This window comes from Equus asinus, chromosome 12 (assembly GCF_041296235.1).
Source record: "Equus asinus isolate D_3611 breed Donkey chromosome 12, EquAss-T2T_v2, whole genome shotgun sequence".
NCBI classification, from domain to species: Eukaryota; Metazoa; Chordata; class Mammalia; order Perissodactyla; family Equidae; genus Equus; species Equus asinus.
The window spans coordinates 29,625,132-29,642,793 of NC_091801.1; the positions used below are offsets into that span (position 1 = coordinate 29,625,132).

The 17,662-nt window shown below is 39.4% G+C and overlaps 1 protein-coding gene across 2 annotated transcripts in view; it reads left to right on the forward strand.

Annotated features, from left to right (window-relative positions):
* Positions 1-611: 611 nt before the first annotated feature.
* TCEA1 (transcription elongation factor A1) overlaps positions 612-17,662 on the forward strand; it is a 46,769-nt gene continuing 29,718 nt past the window's right edge. Inside the window, exons 1-2 of one of the 2 annotated variants that reach the window (XM_044744162.2) lie at positions 920-1,166; positions 6,605-6,641. Coding sequence is in view for 1 of the 2 variants with exons in the window: in XM_044744161.2 (XP_044600096.1) it covers positions 1,104-1,166 (63 nt within the window). In the remaining variant the exon portion in view is untranslated. Of the gene's footprint in view, positions 1,167-6,604; positions 6,642-17,662 lie in introns of both variants that reach the window. The other variant, XM_044744161.2, reaches the window with a different exon arrangement.

Sequence of the window (17,662 nt, forward strand, 5' to 3'; positions counted from 1 at the left end):
TGAAATAAATGAGAAAGGGAAATGGTCCAAATTATTCTTACCCCCAAATAACAGAGCTAGAACTAGGAAAAACCTGTCATCTCAGTATAGGAAAAATATTATTAGGTGGTGAATTTTGATTAATGAGAGTTAAATCTGGTGTAGGGATACGTCTGCAAATAGCATGAGTTGGTAGTAAAAGGTGTAATTGGGCAAAGACCAATGGAAGGACCTTACACTCTCCATTGTTAGTAACAGCTATTGCAATTTTCGACCTTGGTTTTGTGTTGTAAGTCATAACTCTCAAGGATGTCAACTTCCTCACTGATCTTCAGAAGCAGGTGAGAGGGCTTATTTCTTTGAGAACGTTTCTGTCAACTATTATTCAGTTTCTATATTCAAAGTACTATGTCCAACATTCCGAGTCAGGAAACAAACAGGATCGGTCCTTAAGGCGCTTACAAACGATTTGACTTTAAAAAAGGAAACGCTTAAAACGATCAAATCCATATTACAAGGAGCTCTTTGGGAGGATGGGGGAGGGGGTTCTGTTTTTCTCGGCAGCCGTCTACCTTGGAGCAAATGCTTGGGTTGCGACTGACTTTAAAAACTGCCAACATTCCATTCTCTAAACCCGCCTCAGTTCAGAGCTCGGCAGACCTCTCTAAGTTCTAAAGCTCCGGGCCGTCCCGGGGGAGAACCTCCACCTTGTGCGGAGGCGGGGCCCAAGGCGAACGCGCGGCAAAACTCTGCCTTGCCTCCCGCCGGCTTTCACGACTGCCGGACAGGAAGCCCTGCTGCTGATCTGGCTCGTGGCCCCATTGACAGCGCTGGGGCCGACGCCCGCCTGCCGCGAGCCTTGGCTCACTTCTTCCCAGCGATCTGCTGTCGATTGGTAGCGCCTGCACGGCGCGCGCGGAGCTCGATTGGCGCTGCCTGCGGGGGAGGAGCCGCTGACGCCGCCGCCGCCGCCGCCGCCGCTGCTGCCGCCGCGGACTCGGTTTGTGAGGAAGGGCCTAGGCCGGGCCTGCTGTGGTGGGCTCCCGTCCTGCCGTCCCTTTCGCCCCAGCTTCGCCCTCGCCCCGTCCCAAACGGGCTGGGTGCGGGGACGACCTGCCGCAGCCATGGAGGACGAGGTGGTCCGCATTGCCAAGAAGATGGACAAGATGGTGCAGAAGAAGAACGCGGTGAGCGCGGCGGGCGGCGCGGGCCGGCAGGGAGGCCGAGCGGCGGGCGGGGGCCAGAAGCGCTGGGCTCCAGGGGGCCCAGCCCGCCCGTGCCAGCCCTCCCCGCGCGGGCAGCTGCGGCGGATCGCGCCCGCGGCCTGGGAGGGCGGCCGGGGAGGGCGGCCGGGGGTGGCAGTGCGCTCCCGCGGCCACAGCCGTTAGGACCCATTCGTGGTGCTGCCAAGTCCCTCGTTGTTAGTCCACGGTAACAAGCCTGACGAGGCGTTCTCTCCTTTTATTTTAAACTTTCGTGGTAGTACATCCTCGCTAATTTGGCTTAAGAATTGAAGAGTGTAGAAAGCTCTCACTGTTGCAAGCCTTCATTCTCCTTTCCGTGGTCGTTGTTTAACAACTGGAAATATTATCAAATAGAGGTTTGTGGTCTATTTTAGACATCAGGCTCATAAATTAGAATGTAAAATTCCTGGATCTTATTTTTGAAGACGACTAAACGTTCGCTTGATTATCTCGGTTACGCTGTATGTTTGTTTAGCAGTTGAAAAGGTAAAATAAGCCAGCGTACTCGACAAGTTGCTAAACGTTTTTAAAAAAGTGGATCTTGTGAGGTGGTAGTGTACAGCAGAGCTATGACTAAAGCACACACCCTAACTAGGATGTGCTGGTCGATGGGTTTGGACAAATGTCATTGCTTGGTCCTCTCCAAGTGGTTTACGGTTAATACCAGTGGTGTTATCTTGTTAGGGATAAGTGTTTATGTGAACGTGTTCTCTTGTGGTTTCTATGAGGTCTGTCTTCAGTTTCTGCATTTTTGTCCTCCTCTGTGTGCCACTGTCAATCCCTTGCTTCACAGTCATGTGTTGCACTTAAAGTTCCATGATTATCCTCACCTGAATTTATTCCACCATGCTGAGCACATTTTCAGTGTCCACAGCACCTGAAATAACATATTCTCCTTTATAAAATAAATTCCCTATCAAACTGGTGTTAGGGAGGAAAGGAATGCTCTGATTTGTACGGCACTTTAGAGTTACAAAGCATCTGCAAAATTCTTTTGAGATTGACAACACTGCTGTGGTGTATCCATTGCACAGAATAAGAAATTGAGTCAAGAGGAAGACGGGCATGGATGTTAGCTCAGGGCCAGTTTTCCTCAGTGAAAAAAGAGGAGGAGTGGCAGCAGTTAGCTCAGGGCTAATCTTCCTAAAAACAAAACAAAACAAAACAAAAAAAGAAATTGAGTTAGATTGAGTAGTTCACCTACTTCAGTTAAATTCTGTGCAATTTGAATTAAGCCAGGACCCAGGTTTTCTACTGGACCACATGCCAGAGTGGAAAGTAGTCTTTAACACTAAATTCATAAAACTTCGGACATAGCCTGTTCCTCTTTTCCTTTAACAGGTGCATCACCCAGCATCTAATTTCATACCCTGTTAATCTATATTTGCAATTTTGACCTTTTAAAGTATTTCCTGTTTGTTTTCTATTCCAGATGTTACCCATGCCATTTCTTTTTGCTATTGATACAGCCTTTTCATCCTCCACTCCAAGTGATGTGTTCTGAATATTTGATAGGCTGAACATTTCTGTTATTTTGTTTAAACTGAAAAGTTTTTTACTTTGCCTGGAGATCCCTAGACGCCCACAGTAGAAGCTCTGAGGGAAAAAGGCCATTTGTGGGGTGATATTTTCCTCTAACTCGGGCTATGATGTGTATCCTTTAATCATCTAATGTATTAGATGTTTGTTTTTGCTTGTTTGTTTCCTTTCCATGTAATAGATGTTTCCTAAAAAATGCGTAATTCCTTAGTGGGCCAGTATGGAGAAGACCAGTTTGTATTTATCTGCAGTTCTCAAATTATAAATGCATTTTCCTTAGTCATAAATCTGGAGGAGAACGAGGATAAACTCAACAGATAATCCTCAAATCTTGATCTAATAGTTAAAAACTTTACCAATATGAAAACTTACCCCCCCAAAAGACAGGTCAAATTGACTGGCCCTTTTCCTTTTTTTTTCCCTTCTCTCTTTTATTGTCTGTCTTATAGAAATTCAAATAGGCAAATAAAATAAAGAGAAAGGGAAATGATCCAAATGACTGCCCTCCCGGCCTCCCCAAAGCACATTGTCAACCCAACAAATAGCTTTTTAAATGTTCAGTCATTTAGCAGAAATTATTCTGGGGGTTGTAGGATTATGGTAGATTTATTTCTCTCTTTTTTGTGGTTTCCAGATTCTCTGTGAGTTATTTTTCATATTTTTATACTATGAAAAAGTAAACTTTGCTTGAAAAATGATAGTTATTCTCTGAATTGACAAATTTAAGTGTTATTGGATATTGTTTTGTTTTAATAAAACTGTAGGTGTCACATTTAAGAAATAATAAAAACAGCTACCATTTATTGAGCTATTACTCTGAGCCAGGCATTCTGCTAAGTACTTAACCTACCTTATCTCATCTATTCCTTGGACATTTTTGCAAGATAAGTATTATTCCCATTCAAAAAATGAGGAAATTAAGTATTTAGAATGTTAAATGAATTGTTCTAAGCCAAATAGCTAGAAAGTGGCCAAATGAAGATGTGAATTTCAGTCTATTTTGTTCCAACTCCAGTACTACTGTGTTCATCTAGTGTGTGTCTAAGAAGACCCTGGCGTCTGTTTTTGAACCTTGCGTGGGTGCAATTAAATGAATCTAAGACCAGGAAGTAAGAGTATTGGTTCTTCTGGGGCAGACAGGTTTCCTGAAATACCCAGTCAATATACCTGACCCTAGTACTACCCAGAATGTTGCCCCATGTGTACATTTGATCTTAAATAGTATTAATAGTTTTACAAGTGCCCGCTCTGAGGCCACGATGGACCACATAAGTTAGTTCCAACTTTTCAGATATTAGCTGTTTTTACTTAGGTTTTTTCTTGTCATTTTGACTTGATGTCAATAAGCAAATCTTACTCCTGATCTGGGTTCACATTCTGGCTCTCTGAACTTTAGCTGTGTGATCTTAGGCAAGTTCCTTAACATCTCTAAAATGTTTTTCTTGGTGGTAAATTGGAGATAATTTAGTAAAGCTTAAATGAATATAAAATTCTTGCCAGTGCCTAAGATACGGTAAGGGCCAAAGAAACCTTCTGAATTGTTTTTATAAGTATTTATGACACTAGACTGTAGAAGGAGAAATGAGGTAAGAACAACTTAGGATTTTCAAGTTCATGGAGAGATTTTGTTAGTGGTGTTGAGGTTTGTTTATTTTTTTTCATTGAAGACTCATGGCTGAGTGGAATTAAATTGCAGGGAGAGAAATCGAAATTAGATCTTAAAATTTCCTAGGAGCTGGGATACATGAAATGTGTACATTTCTAAGTCTTATCATACGTGGATTGAAAAAAAAAACTTCTGGTTTCCATATTGGAATTAGATTGATTAGCATAAATAAAAATTTAGAATGACTACACGATTTTTTATTACAGCTTGATATATACAATAAAATTCACCCTTTTAAAGTGTACAGTTCAGTATATTCACAGATTTGTGCAACTATCACCACTATCTAGTTTTATGAGATTTTCGTCACTCCAAAAAGAAACCCATACCCATTAAGTAGTCATCATCCCTCTCCCCCAACCACTAATCTACATGATGTCTCCATGGATGCCTGTTCTAGACATTTCATGTAAGTGGAATCATACAGTATATGGTCTTTTGTGACTGACTTCTTTCACTTAGTGTTTTCAGGGTTCATCCATGTTATAGCATGTGTTAGTGCTTCATTCCTTTGTATTGCTAAATAGTATTCCACTCTTCTGGTGTATATACCACATTTTGTTTATTCATTCATCATTTGATGGGGTGTTTCCACTTTTTGGCTATTGTGAGTAATGCTGCTAAGAACATTTTTGTGCAAGATTTTGTGTGGGCATATGTTTTTATTTCTGTTGGGTGTATACCTAGCAGTAGAATTGCTGGGTCATTTGATAACTACGTTTAACTTTTTGAGGAACTACTAGACTGCTTTTCAAAGTCGCTGCACCATTTTACATTTTCATCAGCGTATGAGGATTCCAGTTTCACTGCATCTTCATCCACACTTGTTATTGTTGTTTTTGATTATAGCCATTGTAGTGGCTGTAAAGTGGTATCTTGTTGTGGTTTTGATGTGCATTTCTCTGATGACTTATGATGATGAACATTTTTTCATTGCTTGTTGACTGTTTGTATATCTTTAGAGAAATGTATGTTCAGATCCCTTGCCCGTTTTTCAGTTGAGTGTTTGTATTATTGAATTGTAAGAATTCTTTGTATTCCGAATACTAAACCCTTATCAGACACAGGATTTGCATATATTGTCTCCCATTCTATGGGTTGTCTTTTCACTCTTAATGATAGTCTTTTGAAGTACAAAAGCTTTTAATTTTGATGAAGTTGAATTTATATATTTTTTCTTTTCTAACTTTTGCTTTTGGTGTGAAATAACTACAGATTTGAGATGACATAGTAAAATTATAATTTCTAGTTTATAGTAATATTGCTGAGCTGTAACTCAAATATTTACAGTGTAGTGTTTCCTTTTTTAAAACATAAATAGTGGGGCTGGCCCCATGCCTGAGTTGTTAAGTTCACGTGCTCTGCTTCCACACCCCAGGGTTTCGCCATTTTGGATCCTGGGTGCAGACCTAGCGCTGCTTATCAAGCCATGCTGAGGCAGTGTTGCACATAGAAAGGACCTACAACTAGAATATACAGCTGTGTACTGGGGGGCTTTGGGGAGAGGAAGAGGAAGAAAAAGAAAAAGATTGGCAATAAATGTTAACTCAGGGCCAATCTTAAATAAATAAATAAATAAAAATAAAAAATAAATATCATCTTAATTTTTTAAACCTTGAAATCTCATACTAATTCTTACTAGGAAGTGTTTGGGTTAATTGAGCTTAAGTAATTGCTCACTTTAAAATGCTGGCTTATGGCTCTTTGAGAATATTGTTATGGTAGAAATACGTAATTCTTTTTATATCTTTGTACCCCTTCTTTATCAACCATGTCCTCTGTATCAGTCACTCTATTTTGATACTTAATATGTGTTATATTACATCATTTGACCATTTTAACTACTCAAGCTTGATATATTGTGCTCACCTACTTGAAAAGAAGCTGAAGCTTGAAAAGGACAAATAACATTCCCAAGATCTTATAATTAGGAAATGACAATGCATGGATTTTAGATCTGTCATATATAGAGCCCATGTTCTTAACTGTATATTCTTGTTGCTCTCTCCTTTTTACATCTCCTTGAGGAGAAGGATGTTTGTATCCTATGCAGTCTTGTATATACTGGGTGCTCAGTACAAGTTTGAATACCATATTTTGTAAAAGTATTTATTTCTGTTGACAGGAGTACCAATGATGTAATAAAGTAGTGTGATAGCTGTTATTTATTTTTCAGCCAGGACTGTGAACTAAATTGGACTCTGGAAGTTAAGGTAAAATCTTTCTTTCTCTTGCATCATTATCTGTAGGAGATGCTGCAATCTAATAGACTTGACCTTTACAGGCAGATAATGATTGAGAAAGGATAGACTATAGTTTCTTGTTTGGTAATGCTATTCACCTGAGTTCACAGAGCAGAACTGCCACCAGTGGACCTCTGGAATGGAAAGAGCAGTATGTAAGGGTCAGGAGACTATAGTGCTTGTCCTTTTATATTATCCATCAGTATGACCTTGGGCAAGTCACTTTCCTTTTCTGAATTTGTTTCTTTCTTTGTATAATTGAGAGTTTGAAGTACATGCTCAAAGATTTCTGTTTATTTTTAAATTCCCTGAAGTCAGAAAAGGTTTCTTTCCTGCTCACTGCTTTATCCTCAGTCAGCATTGAGCAGAGCTTGGCACAGAGTGTTAATGAGTATTTGTTGAGAGGCAATAGGGTATAATTTGACAGAACTGGGTAGATCTCACCTTTTCTAGTTAGTACTCATGTGACCTTGTGCAAGTTTCTTAATTTATCTGGGCTTTAATTTTCTCATCTGTGAAACGGGGATAATAAGATTGCCTGTTCCCATAGGATTTATTGTGAAGATGAAATGAGATAATACATGCAAAGTATTTAACACAATACTTGGCATATGGTAACGCCCAAAGAAGTTTTTTTCACTGAATTAATATATGGTCATCTGCTTTTTGCCTTTTTCACTCATTCAGATCATCATAGTTTGTTTCTTAAAGAACTTTGATTGAAATGTTCATCTATTTGGTTAGAACACAGTGTAATTATGAGAAAGGTCACAGTTTTATTCCGTAAGTATTATTTAGCTTTTTCTTCCTTCCATAACCTGTATCTCTAACCCTAGTTGCACCAAAGAAATGAGTGAAAAGGGAGAGTGTGATGAAATTAATGCAAATCTATTGCTTCTACTTGGAAAACAACTTAAACCTTATGCCAGATTGGTGATGTGTTAGAAAAATCAACTTTATATGTGACAGACGGCATTATGTAAGCCTAAGGAGATGCTGCTTTTTAAGGGACTCCTAGAAGTGTGATTTTTATCTTCCTTTCTAATTGAATGTAGGTCAGAAATGGATCACAAAGTCCGTGGAGACATGGGTAGAAGAAAAATGTCCATGGTTGATGTAGGATACAGGTCCACAATCTCTTCATCAAAACCTTTAGAGATAATGGAGAGGTGACCATCACAAAAAAAAAAAAAAAAAAGCATTAGAATCTTATGTGTTTGAGAATTCCAAATTTTTCAGATTTTATAAAAATAATATCATACATCCATCGTATATTACATAATATCTTCGGCAAGGTCTGGGCTGTTCCCAGTAATCAGACATTAACATTTCTATAGTGAAATGCAGTACTCTCACATTAACTGGGATAAATAGAACATAAATAGCTTTATATCTCTTGAGATTAAGTGTTGCTGCCAAATGAGTTTATTGAAAACCTATGAGAAATCTTTGAGTTTTCAAAGGTTTTTGATTTGGGGATTTGCAGATATGGGATGTAAGACTTCATTCACTCACAAAAATGTCGTACCTGTAGAAATTCTTGATAAATAGTACATTTAAAGTCAATATTAGCTTCATTCTCTGACAATTACAAATGTTTTACTGTTTTCAGTTGCCTCTAAATAAAAAGAATATAGAATTGTAACATCAGAAGTGAATCATTAAAATCTTTTATAATTGCATAGGTTTTGTTGAACTTATGTATTTATAAGCTACTGGGTTAAATTAAAAAGATGTATCTGTTTGTTGCCAGAAGAAAAGTTAATACTATTTTATTTTCCACGGCCAAGTCTAATGTCTGTCAACTTTAAATGGAAAAATTGTGACTGGAAGCTTTTACTTCATTGTATATTTAAGAAATATAATGGTACCGTGAGATTCCATGCTTGTTTCTTCCTTTGGGTTACACAATGAGGGACATGCTCTGGGGCTTTCTGTTTTCCTGGGGAATGCTGTTCCATTGATTTGTAGGGTGTCTAGTTTTCATATTTTAACATTTCAGGAAGCAAAATGAGTTGCACATATTGTTGGCCAGATGGCTGTTGGGATGTACATTCACAGGCAGAACAGCAAACCCAGCATCAACATTTGCAGAACAGGTATGAGTGACTTGGGAGAAAGTCTGAGAGACGTGAGCAGAATGCTCTTTCAACCTCAAGGAACCAAATGGATGAAGAGCACTGGGGATGAAAAACAGCTAGCTCTAAAAACCACAAAGCCAGCTAAGAGCTAATGGCTTTTAGCTCTTTTATGGATTCTTTTATGAAATGTTGCATTACTAGTGTTTTTGGTACAACTTTTTGTGGGGTAAAAACATCAAATCTGAGTCGAAGAGTGAGGTCAGCATTATGGCAGAGTAAGTTGTTCCCTTTGTGTCTCCCCTCTAAGTTACAAATAAACAGACATCTATTAAGCAACAGAGCATTTCCTACAAAGCATAACAGGATGCCTGAGAGATCCATGCAGTGATACGTCTAAATGTGGGTGGGATGGGCCCCCAGAGAGTAGTGGAACTAGGAGAGTGGCCCCGTTTCCCTTCCTGGCAGCAGTGATCCAGGAGGGGGATCCTCACATAGTGGCCAAGGTAGTCTGGCCCGTGGGAGCTACCACCCTACCCCACTGGCCCCGTCTGCATGAACACTCCTTGCCGAGTGGCAGTGACTCAGCCCACTCAAAGGTACCCTGCACAGCAGCTTCAGCCCAGCGTGTGTGAACACAGAGTCACTGACTGACATAACTATGAGCAGATGGGGCAGGAACAGAAAAAACAGCCTCTCCTTTGCCCCCAACCAAACAATGGCGGGGGGAATCTGTGACCAGAGGCAACAGGAACCACAGCAGAACCAGTGACCCAGCCCCCAGGGGGCAACTCCAACACCAGCTCCACCAGCAGGGGGGCTATGTATAAGTCCCTGAGTTCCCAGGCCCCCACCAGTGACAGTAACACCTGTGAACCCAGCACCCCTGCCAGCAGTACAACCAACACCCCAAGGCAACCTGGGAACAGCAGCACAGGTGGTGCAGTGGAAAGCAGCATCTGAGCTGACGGAGAGCCACTGGAGGAATGTGAGACACAAGTGACTGGAACCAAAGTTTCCAAATAAGAAAAGGTGAGTACTACCACAGATGCCCTGACAGAGGATCAATTCATCAAACACCATGAAGAACTACAGTTACACTGCAGAACAGAAGGAAAATGACAACTCTTCAGAAACAAAACCTGAAGTCACAGAAGGCTACAATCTGACTGACAGAGAATTCAAAAGAGCTGCCATAAAGAAACTCAGCAAGTAACAAGAAAACTCAGAAAGACAGTTCAGTGAGCTCAGGAATAAAATTAATGAACAGGACTACTTCACCAAAGAGATTGAAGCTCTAAAAAAGAAAAACCAAACAAATTCTGGATATGAAGAACACAATTAATGAGATAAAATATAGAGCAGACCTTATAGAGGAGAGAATGAATGACCTCAAAGATAGAAAGCTAAAAATGCTTCAGCTTGAAGAGGAAAGAGAACTCAGATTTTTTACAAATGAAAAAATTCTTAGAGAAATATTTGACTGAATTAGGAAAAGTGACATAAGGATTATAAGTATCCCAAAAGGAGAAGTGAGGGAGAAAGAAGCATAAAACTTCTTCAAAGAAATAATAGCTGAGAGCTTCCCAAACCTGAGGAAGGAACTGGACATATATGTAGGTGAAGCCAGTAGAACTCCTAATTACATCAGTGCAAGAAGACCTTCTCCAAGAAATATAATATTAAAACTGTCAAAAGTCAGTGACAAAGAAAAAATATTAAGGACAGCAAGAGAGAAGAAAATAACCTACAAAGGAACCCCCATCAGGCTTTCAGCAGGTTTCTCGACCGAAACCTTATAGGCTAGGCGAGAATGCAGTTAAATACTGAAAATACTCAAAGGCAAAAACTATCAGCCAAGAATACTCTATTCAGTGAAATTATCCTTCAGATATGAAGGAGAAATAAAGACTTTGCAGATAAGTGAAAGCTGAGGGAGTTCATCGCTACTAGACCTGCCTTACAAGAAGTGATAAAGGGAGCCCTCTTACCTGAAACAAAAAGGCAAATGTTTTCAAAGCTTTGAACAAGGAGATAATTAGACAGACAAAATCAGAAAATTACAGCTTTCTATTAGAGTAGGCTAGCAAACATTAAGTTATAACATAAAAGATAAAGGGAAGGAAAGCATCAAAAATAACTATAAACACTTCAGTTTAGTCACAAACACAACACAAAAAGGAATAATTGGTGACAACGAAAACATAGAAGGGGAAGAGCAAGGGGTTGGAACCTGCTTAGGCTAGTGGAGATGAGAGTCTATCAGAAAGTGGACTATCTCATCTATGAGATCTTTTATATAAACCTTGTGGTAACTGCAATACAGACAGAACTGAGTCACAAATCATAAATAAAGGTAAAATTGAGAAAACCACCAAACTAAAATGGCAGTGAGAATCACAAAGGCAAAGAAACAATAAAAATATAGAACAACCACAAAACGAGATAAAATGGCTGTATTAAGCCCTCATATATCAGTAATCTCTCTAAATGTAAATGGGCTGAATTCACCAATCAAAAGACACAGAATGGCTACATCCGTTAAAAAACAAGACCCAAGAGTGACATCAGCAATGTGGCAGAGTGAGCTGTTTCCATTGTCTCCCCCCCTTCAAACTACAGCTAAATGGACATTCATTCATAAGCAGAGGATACCCACACAACACATCAGGATGCCTGAGAGACCCGTGCTGCTATACATGAAGGTGGATGGACTACCCCTGGGAAGGTGGAGGAGATAGGTGAGTGCTCTCCAGCTCCTAGGCAGCCCAGTACGTGCATGTGACTGCTCTGCTGGCTGAAGCACTCATAGCACTGCTGTGGCCCCAAGTGTGGGCGTGCGCCAGAGTGTGACTGTGGAAACAGATGATGGCAGCCCCGAGCTGCCACGGGATCACTTTCTGATCCAGTGGGAGAGTCCACAGGGCTATGTAGTCCACAGGGAGCAGCTCAGGCTTGGACCCAGTGGGGAGGCCCTGCCCACCGAGCACAGTAGGTGGTACAACCTAGGACCATACAGTGGCAGAGCTGTGAGTCAGGGTGAAGGAGCTCCCAGGTGCTGCGAACGCCCATAGTACTGCTGTGGTCCCAAAGTTGGGAGCACATCTGGGCAGGGCTGTCAGAGCAGGTGGGAGCAGCCCAAAGCCTCCACGTGATTGCTTTCTCCTTTGGTGGGAAACCCCACAGGGCCTCTGTGATCACAAGGAGTGGCCTAGGCTCAGACAGGCACAGCTGACAGGGATCCTGGTGGGCTCAGATTACACAGTTCCTTCCCCCTCCCACTAGTGGTGGCAGGTGGAAGCTGTGACCAAATACTGTCTCTGTGCAGAGGCACAACTCCTTGCTGTCAAGCAGTGTGAAGAAATGTTAAATCTCCAGACCAGAAGGAAAATGACAAGTACTCAGAAATCAACCTTGAAGGCACAGAAATTTATAAATGACAGAAAATTCAAAATAGCTATCATAAAAAATTTCAACGAGTTAAAAGAAAATACATATAGACAATTGAATGAAATCAGGAACAAATTTAATGAGCAGAGGGCGTTCTCCATGAAAGAGATTGAAACTATAAAGAAGAACGAATCAGAAATGTTGGAGATGAAAAACACAATGGGTGAGATAAAGAAAAATCTGGACTCCCTGAACAGTAGAACTGATGTTATGGAGGAACGAATCAGCAGCCTTGAGGACAGAAATGTAGAAATTCTTCAGATGGAGGAGGAGAGAGAACTAGGAGTAAAAAGAAATGAAATTATCTGAGAAATTTCCGACTCAATTAGGAAATGCAACATAAGGATTATAGATATTCCAGAGGGAGAAGAGAAGGAGAGTGGGGCAGATAGGTTGTTCAAAGAAATAATAGCTGAGAACTTTCAAAACCTGTGGAACAAGCTGGAAATACAAGTGAAAGAAGCCAATAGATCTCCTAACTATATCAATGTAAAAAGATCTTCTCCAAGGCATATAGTTGTAAAGCTGGCAAAATTCAATAACAAAGAAAGAATATTAAGGGCAGTAAGGCAGAGGAAAATATCTTACAAAGGAACCCCTGTCAGGCTTTCAGCAGATTTCTCAGCAGAAACCTTACAGACTAGGACAGAGTGGAATGACATATTCAAAATTCTGACAGACAAAAATTTTCAGCCAAGAATATTCTGTCCACCAAAACTATCCTTCAGATGTGACGGACAAATAAAATCTTTCCCAGATAAACAGAAGCTAAGGGAGTTCATTGCAAGATGCCCCCTACAGGAAATCCTCAAGAAGGCCCTCATACCTGAAAAAAGAGAGAGGGGTTACAAAACCCTAATCAAGGAGATAAATAGATAGACAAAATCAGAAAGTTGCAGCTCTCTATCAGAGCACGTTAGCAGATAATTATAACATTAAAGATGAAGGGAAGGACAATGCCAAAAATAAATGTTTGTCAATTTAACCACAAACTCACAACGCAAAATGGAATAAGATGTGACAATAACACTGTAGAAAGGGAAGAGGGAAGGGATGAAATTGGCTTAGTCTAAGGAAATAAGAGGCTATCGGAAAATTGACTTTCTCATCTACAAGGTTTTTAATACAAACTTCATGGTAACCACTAAACCAATAATTAGAACAGACACACAAATGATAAATAAGGAGAAAACTAAGAAAACCAGTATAGAAAACTACCTAATTGAATTCATAGTCCAAAATACATGGGACAAGAAACAAAGGAAATGTGGAAGATCCAGAAAACGAGTGATCAAATGGCAGCATTAAGCCTTCATATGTCACTAGTCACTCTAAATGTAAATAGACTAAATTCTCCAATCAAAAGACACAGAGTGGCCAGATGGATTAAAAACCAAGACACAACAATATGCTGTCTCTATCTAGGAAACACATCTCAGTTCCAAAGACAAACCCAGGCTCAGAGTGAAGGGAAGGAAGACAATACTCCAAACTAATGCAAACAAAAGAAAGCAGGTGTTGCCATACTTATATCAGACACAGTAGACTTCAAGATAAAAAAGAGGAAGAGGGACAGTATATAATGATAAAAGGGACACTCCACCAAGAAGACATAACACTTAGATTTATGCACCCAACATAAGAGAACCAAAGTACATAAAGCAACTATTAACAAACCTAAAAGGAGATATTAACACCACCACGATAATTGTGGGGTCCTCAGCACCCTGCTTACACCAATGGATAGATCATCCAGACAGAAAGTCAACAAGGAAATAGTGGAATTAAATGAAAATCTAGACCAGATGGACTTAATGATATATATATATATATATATATATATATATATATATATATATATATATAGAACACCCCATCCAAAAAATAGCAGAATACACATTCTTCTCAAGTGCACATGGAACATTCTGAAGAATAGACCATATGTTGGGAAACAAGGCAAGGCAAGCCTCAGTAAATTTAGGAAGGTTGAAATAATAGCAAGCATCTTTTCCAACTATAATGCTATGAAACTAGAAATCAACTACGAGATAAAAGCTGGGAAGGAAACAAAGATGTGGAGACTAAACCACATGCTACTGAACAACCAGTGGGTCATTGAAGAAAATAAAGGAGAAATAAAAAAATATCTGGAGACAAATGAAAATGAAATCATACTATACCAACTCATATGGGATGCAGCAGAAGCTTTCCTAAGAGGGAAATCCATTGCAATAAGTCTCACCTTAACTAACAAGAAAAATCTCAGATAAGCAATCTCAAACTACACCTAACAGAAAAAGAAGAACAAACAAAGCCCAAAGTCAGCAGAAGGAGGGACATAATTAAAATTAGAGCAGAAATAAATGCAATTGAAACAAAAAAAAACAGTATAAAGGATCAGTGAAACAAAGAGCTGATTCTTTGAGAAGATAAACAAAATTGACAAATCGTTAGCCAGGCTCACTAAGAAAAAAAGAGAGAAGGCTCAAATAAATTAGAAATGAATGAGGAGAAATTACCATGGGTGTTACAGAAATATAAAAGATTATGAGAAAATACTATGAAAAACTGTATGCCAAGAAATTGGACAATCTAGAAGAAATGGATAAATTCTTAGACTCTTAGGATCCCCCAAAACTGAATCAAGAAGAAATAGATAATCTGAATAGACCAATCACAAGTAAAGAGATTGAAATAGTAATGAAAAACCTCCCTAAAAATAAAAGTCCGGCACCAGCTGGCTTCTCTGGAGAATTCTACTAAGCATTCAAAGATTTATTACCTGTCCTTCCCACACTAGTCCAAAAAATTGAAGAAGATGGAACACTTCCTAACACATTCTCCAATGCCAACATCACCCTGATCCCAAAGCCAGACAAGGACAACACAAAGAAGGAAAATTACAGGCCAATTTCACTGATGAACATAGATGCAAAAATCCTCAACAAGATACTGGCAAACCAAATACAGCAATACATTGAAATGATCATACAGCATGATCAACTGGGATGTATACCAGGGACTCAGGGATGGTTCAACATCTGCAAATCAATCAGTGTGATACACCACATTAACAAAATGAGGAGCAAAAACTACATGATCATCTCAGTAGATGCAGAGAAGGCATTTGACAAGATCTAACATCTGTTTATGATAAAAACTTTCAATAAAATGGCTATAGAAGGAAAGTACGTCAACATAATAAAGGCCATAAATGACAAACCCACAGCCAACATCATACTCAATGGGGAAAAACCGAAAGCCGTCCCTCTGAGAACAGGAACAGGACAGGGTTCTCACCATCCTTATTCAACATAGCACTGCAGGTTTTTGGCCAGAGCAATTGGGCAAGAAAAAAAAATAAAAGAAGTCCAAATAGACAGTGAAGAAGTGATACTCACTGTTTGCCGATGACATGGTTTTCTATATAGAAAACCCTAAAGAATCCATTGGAACACTATTAGAAATAATCTACAACTACAGCAGGGTTGCAGTGTACAAAGTCAACTTAACAAAGATCAGTTGTAATTCTGTACTCTAATAATGAACTAACAGGAAGAGTACTTCAGAACACAATCCAATTTACAGTCGCAACAAGAAGAATAAAATATCTACGAATAAATTTAGCCAAGGAGGTGAAAGACGTATACAGTGAAAAAACTATGACATTACTGAATGAAATTGATGATGATACAAATAAATGGAAAGATACTCCATGCACGTGGATTGGGAGAGTAAAACATAGTTGAAATGTCCATACTACCTAAAGCAATCTACAGATTCAGTGCAATCCCAATCATCCCGATGACATTCATCACAGAAATAGAACAAAGAATCCTAAAATTCATATAGGGCAACAGAAGACTCCGAATAGCTCAAGCAATCCTGAGAAAAGAACAAAACTGCAGACATCACAATCCCTGACTTCAAAATGTACTACAAACCTATAGTAATCAAAACAGCATGGTACTGGTACAAAAACAGGCACACAGATCAATGGAACAGAATTGAGAACCCACAAATAAAACCATACATCTACAGACAGCTAATTTTTTTAAATTAAGATTATGGTAGTTAACAACCTTGTGAAATTACAGTTGTACATCATTTTTAGTCATGTTGTAGGTACACCACTTCACCCCTAGTGCCCTCCCCCCACCCCACCTTTCCCCTGGTAACCACCGATCAGTTCTCTTTGTCCATATGTTAACTACCACCCATGAGTGGAGTCATACAGAGTTCGAACAGACAGCTAATTTTTAACAAAGGTGCTAAGAACATAAAATGGAGAAAGGACAGTCTTTTCAATAAATGATGTTGGAAAAATTGGACAGCCACATGCAAAAGAATGAAAGTAGACCGTTACGTTATGTCATACACTAAAATAAACTCAAAAGGGATCAAAGACTTGAAGGTAAGACCTGAAACCATAAAACTTAGAAGAAAATATAAGCCGTACACTCTTTGATGTTGGTCTTAAAAGGATCTTTTCAGATACCACGTCTGCTCGGACAAGGGAAACAAAAGAAAAAATAAACAAGTGAGACTTGATCCAACTAAAGAGCTTCTGCAAGGCAGGGGAAACCAGGATCAAAATGAAAAGACAACCCACCAATTGGGAGAAAATATTTGTAAATCATATATCCAACAGGTGGTTAATCTCCATAATACATAAAGAACTCACACAACTGAAGAACGAAAAATCAAACAACCCGATTAAAATTTGACAGGGGACATGAACAGGCATTTCTCCGAAGAAGATATATATACTGATGGCCAGTAGGCACATGAAAAGATGTTCAGCGTCACTAATCATCAGGGAAATGCAAATCAAAACTACACTAAGATCTCACCTTACACTCGTTAGAATGGCTGAAATCACCAAGACAAAAAATAGCAAATGTTGGAGAGGATCTGGGGAAAAGGGAACCCTCATACACTACTGATGGGAATGCAAACTGGTGCAGTGACTGTGGAAAACAGTATGGAGATTTCTCAAAAAGTTAAAAATAGAAATACCATATGACCAGCTATCTAGCTACTGAGTATTTATCCAAGGAACTTCAAGTCAACAATTCAAAGCAACTTATGCACCCCTATGTTTATTGCAGCATTATTCACAATAGCCAATACATGGAAGCAACCCAAGTTCCCATGATTGGATAAAGATGTAGTGTGTGTGCGTGTGTGTATGTATGTATGTATCACCTTCCATCCCTTCTCTCTGAGCCTATGTTTGTTTTTAGAGCTGAGATGTGTTTCCTGGAGGCAGCGGACTGTTCAGTCTGTTTTTTAAATTTTTTTTTAATTGAGGTCATGATAGTTTACAGCATTGTGAAACTTCACTGTACATTATTTGTCAGACATCATATAAATGCATCTTTTCTGTCCACCCTCCCCACCCCCTCCCCACTAGTGACCACTAAACACTATGTGTGTGTGCGTGTATATATACACACACAC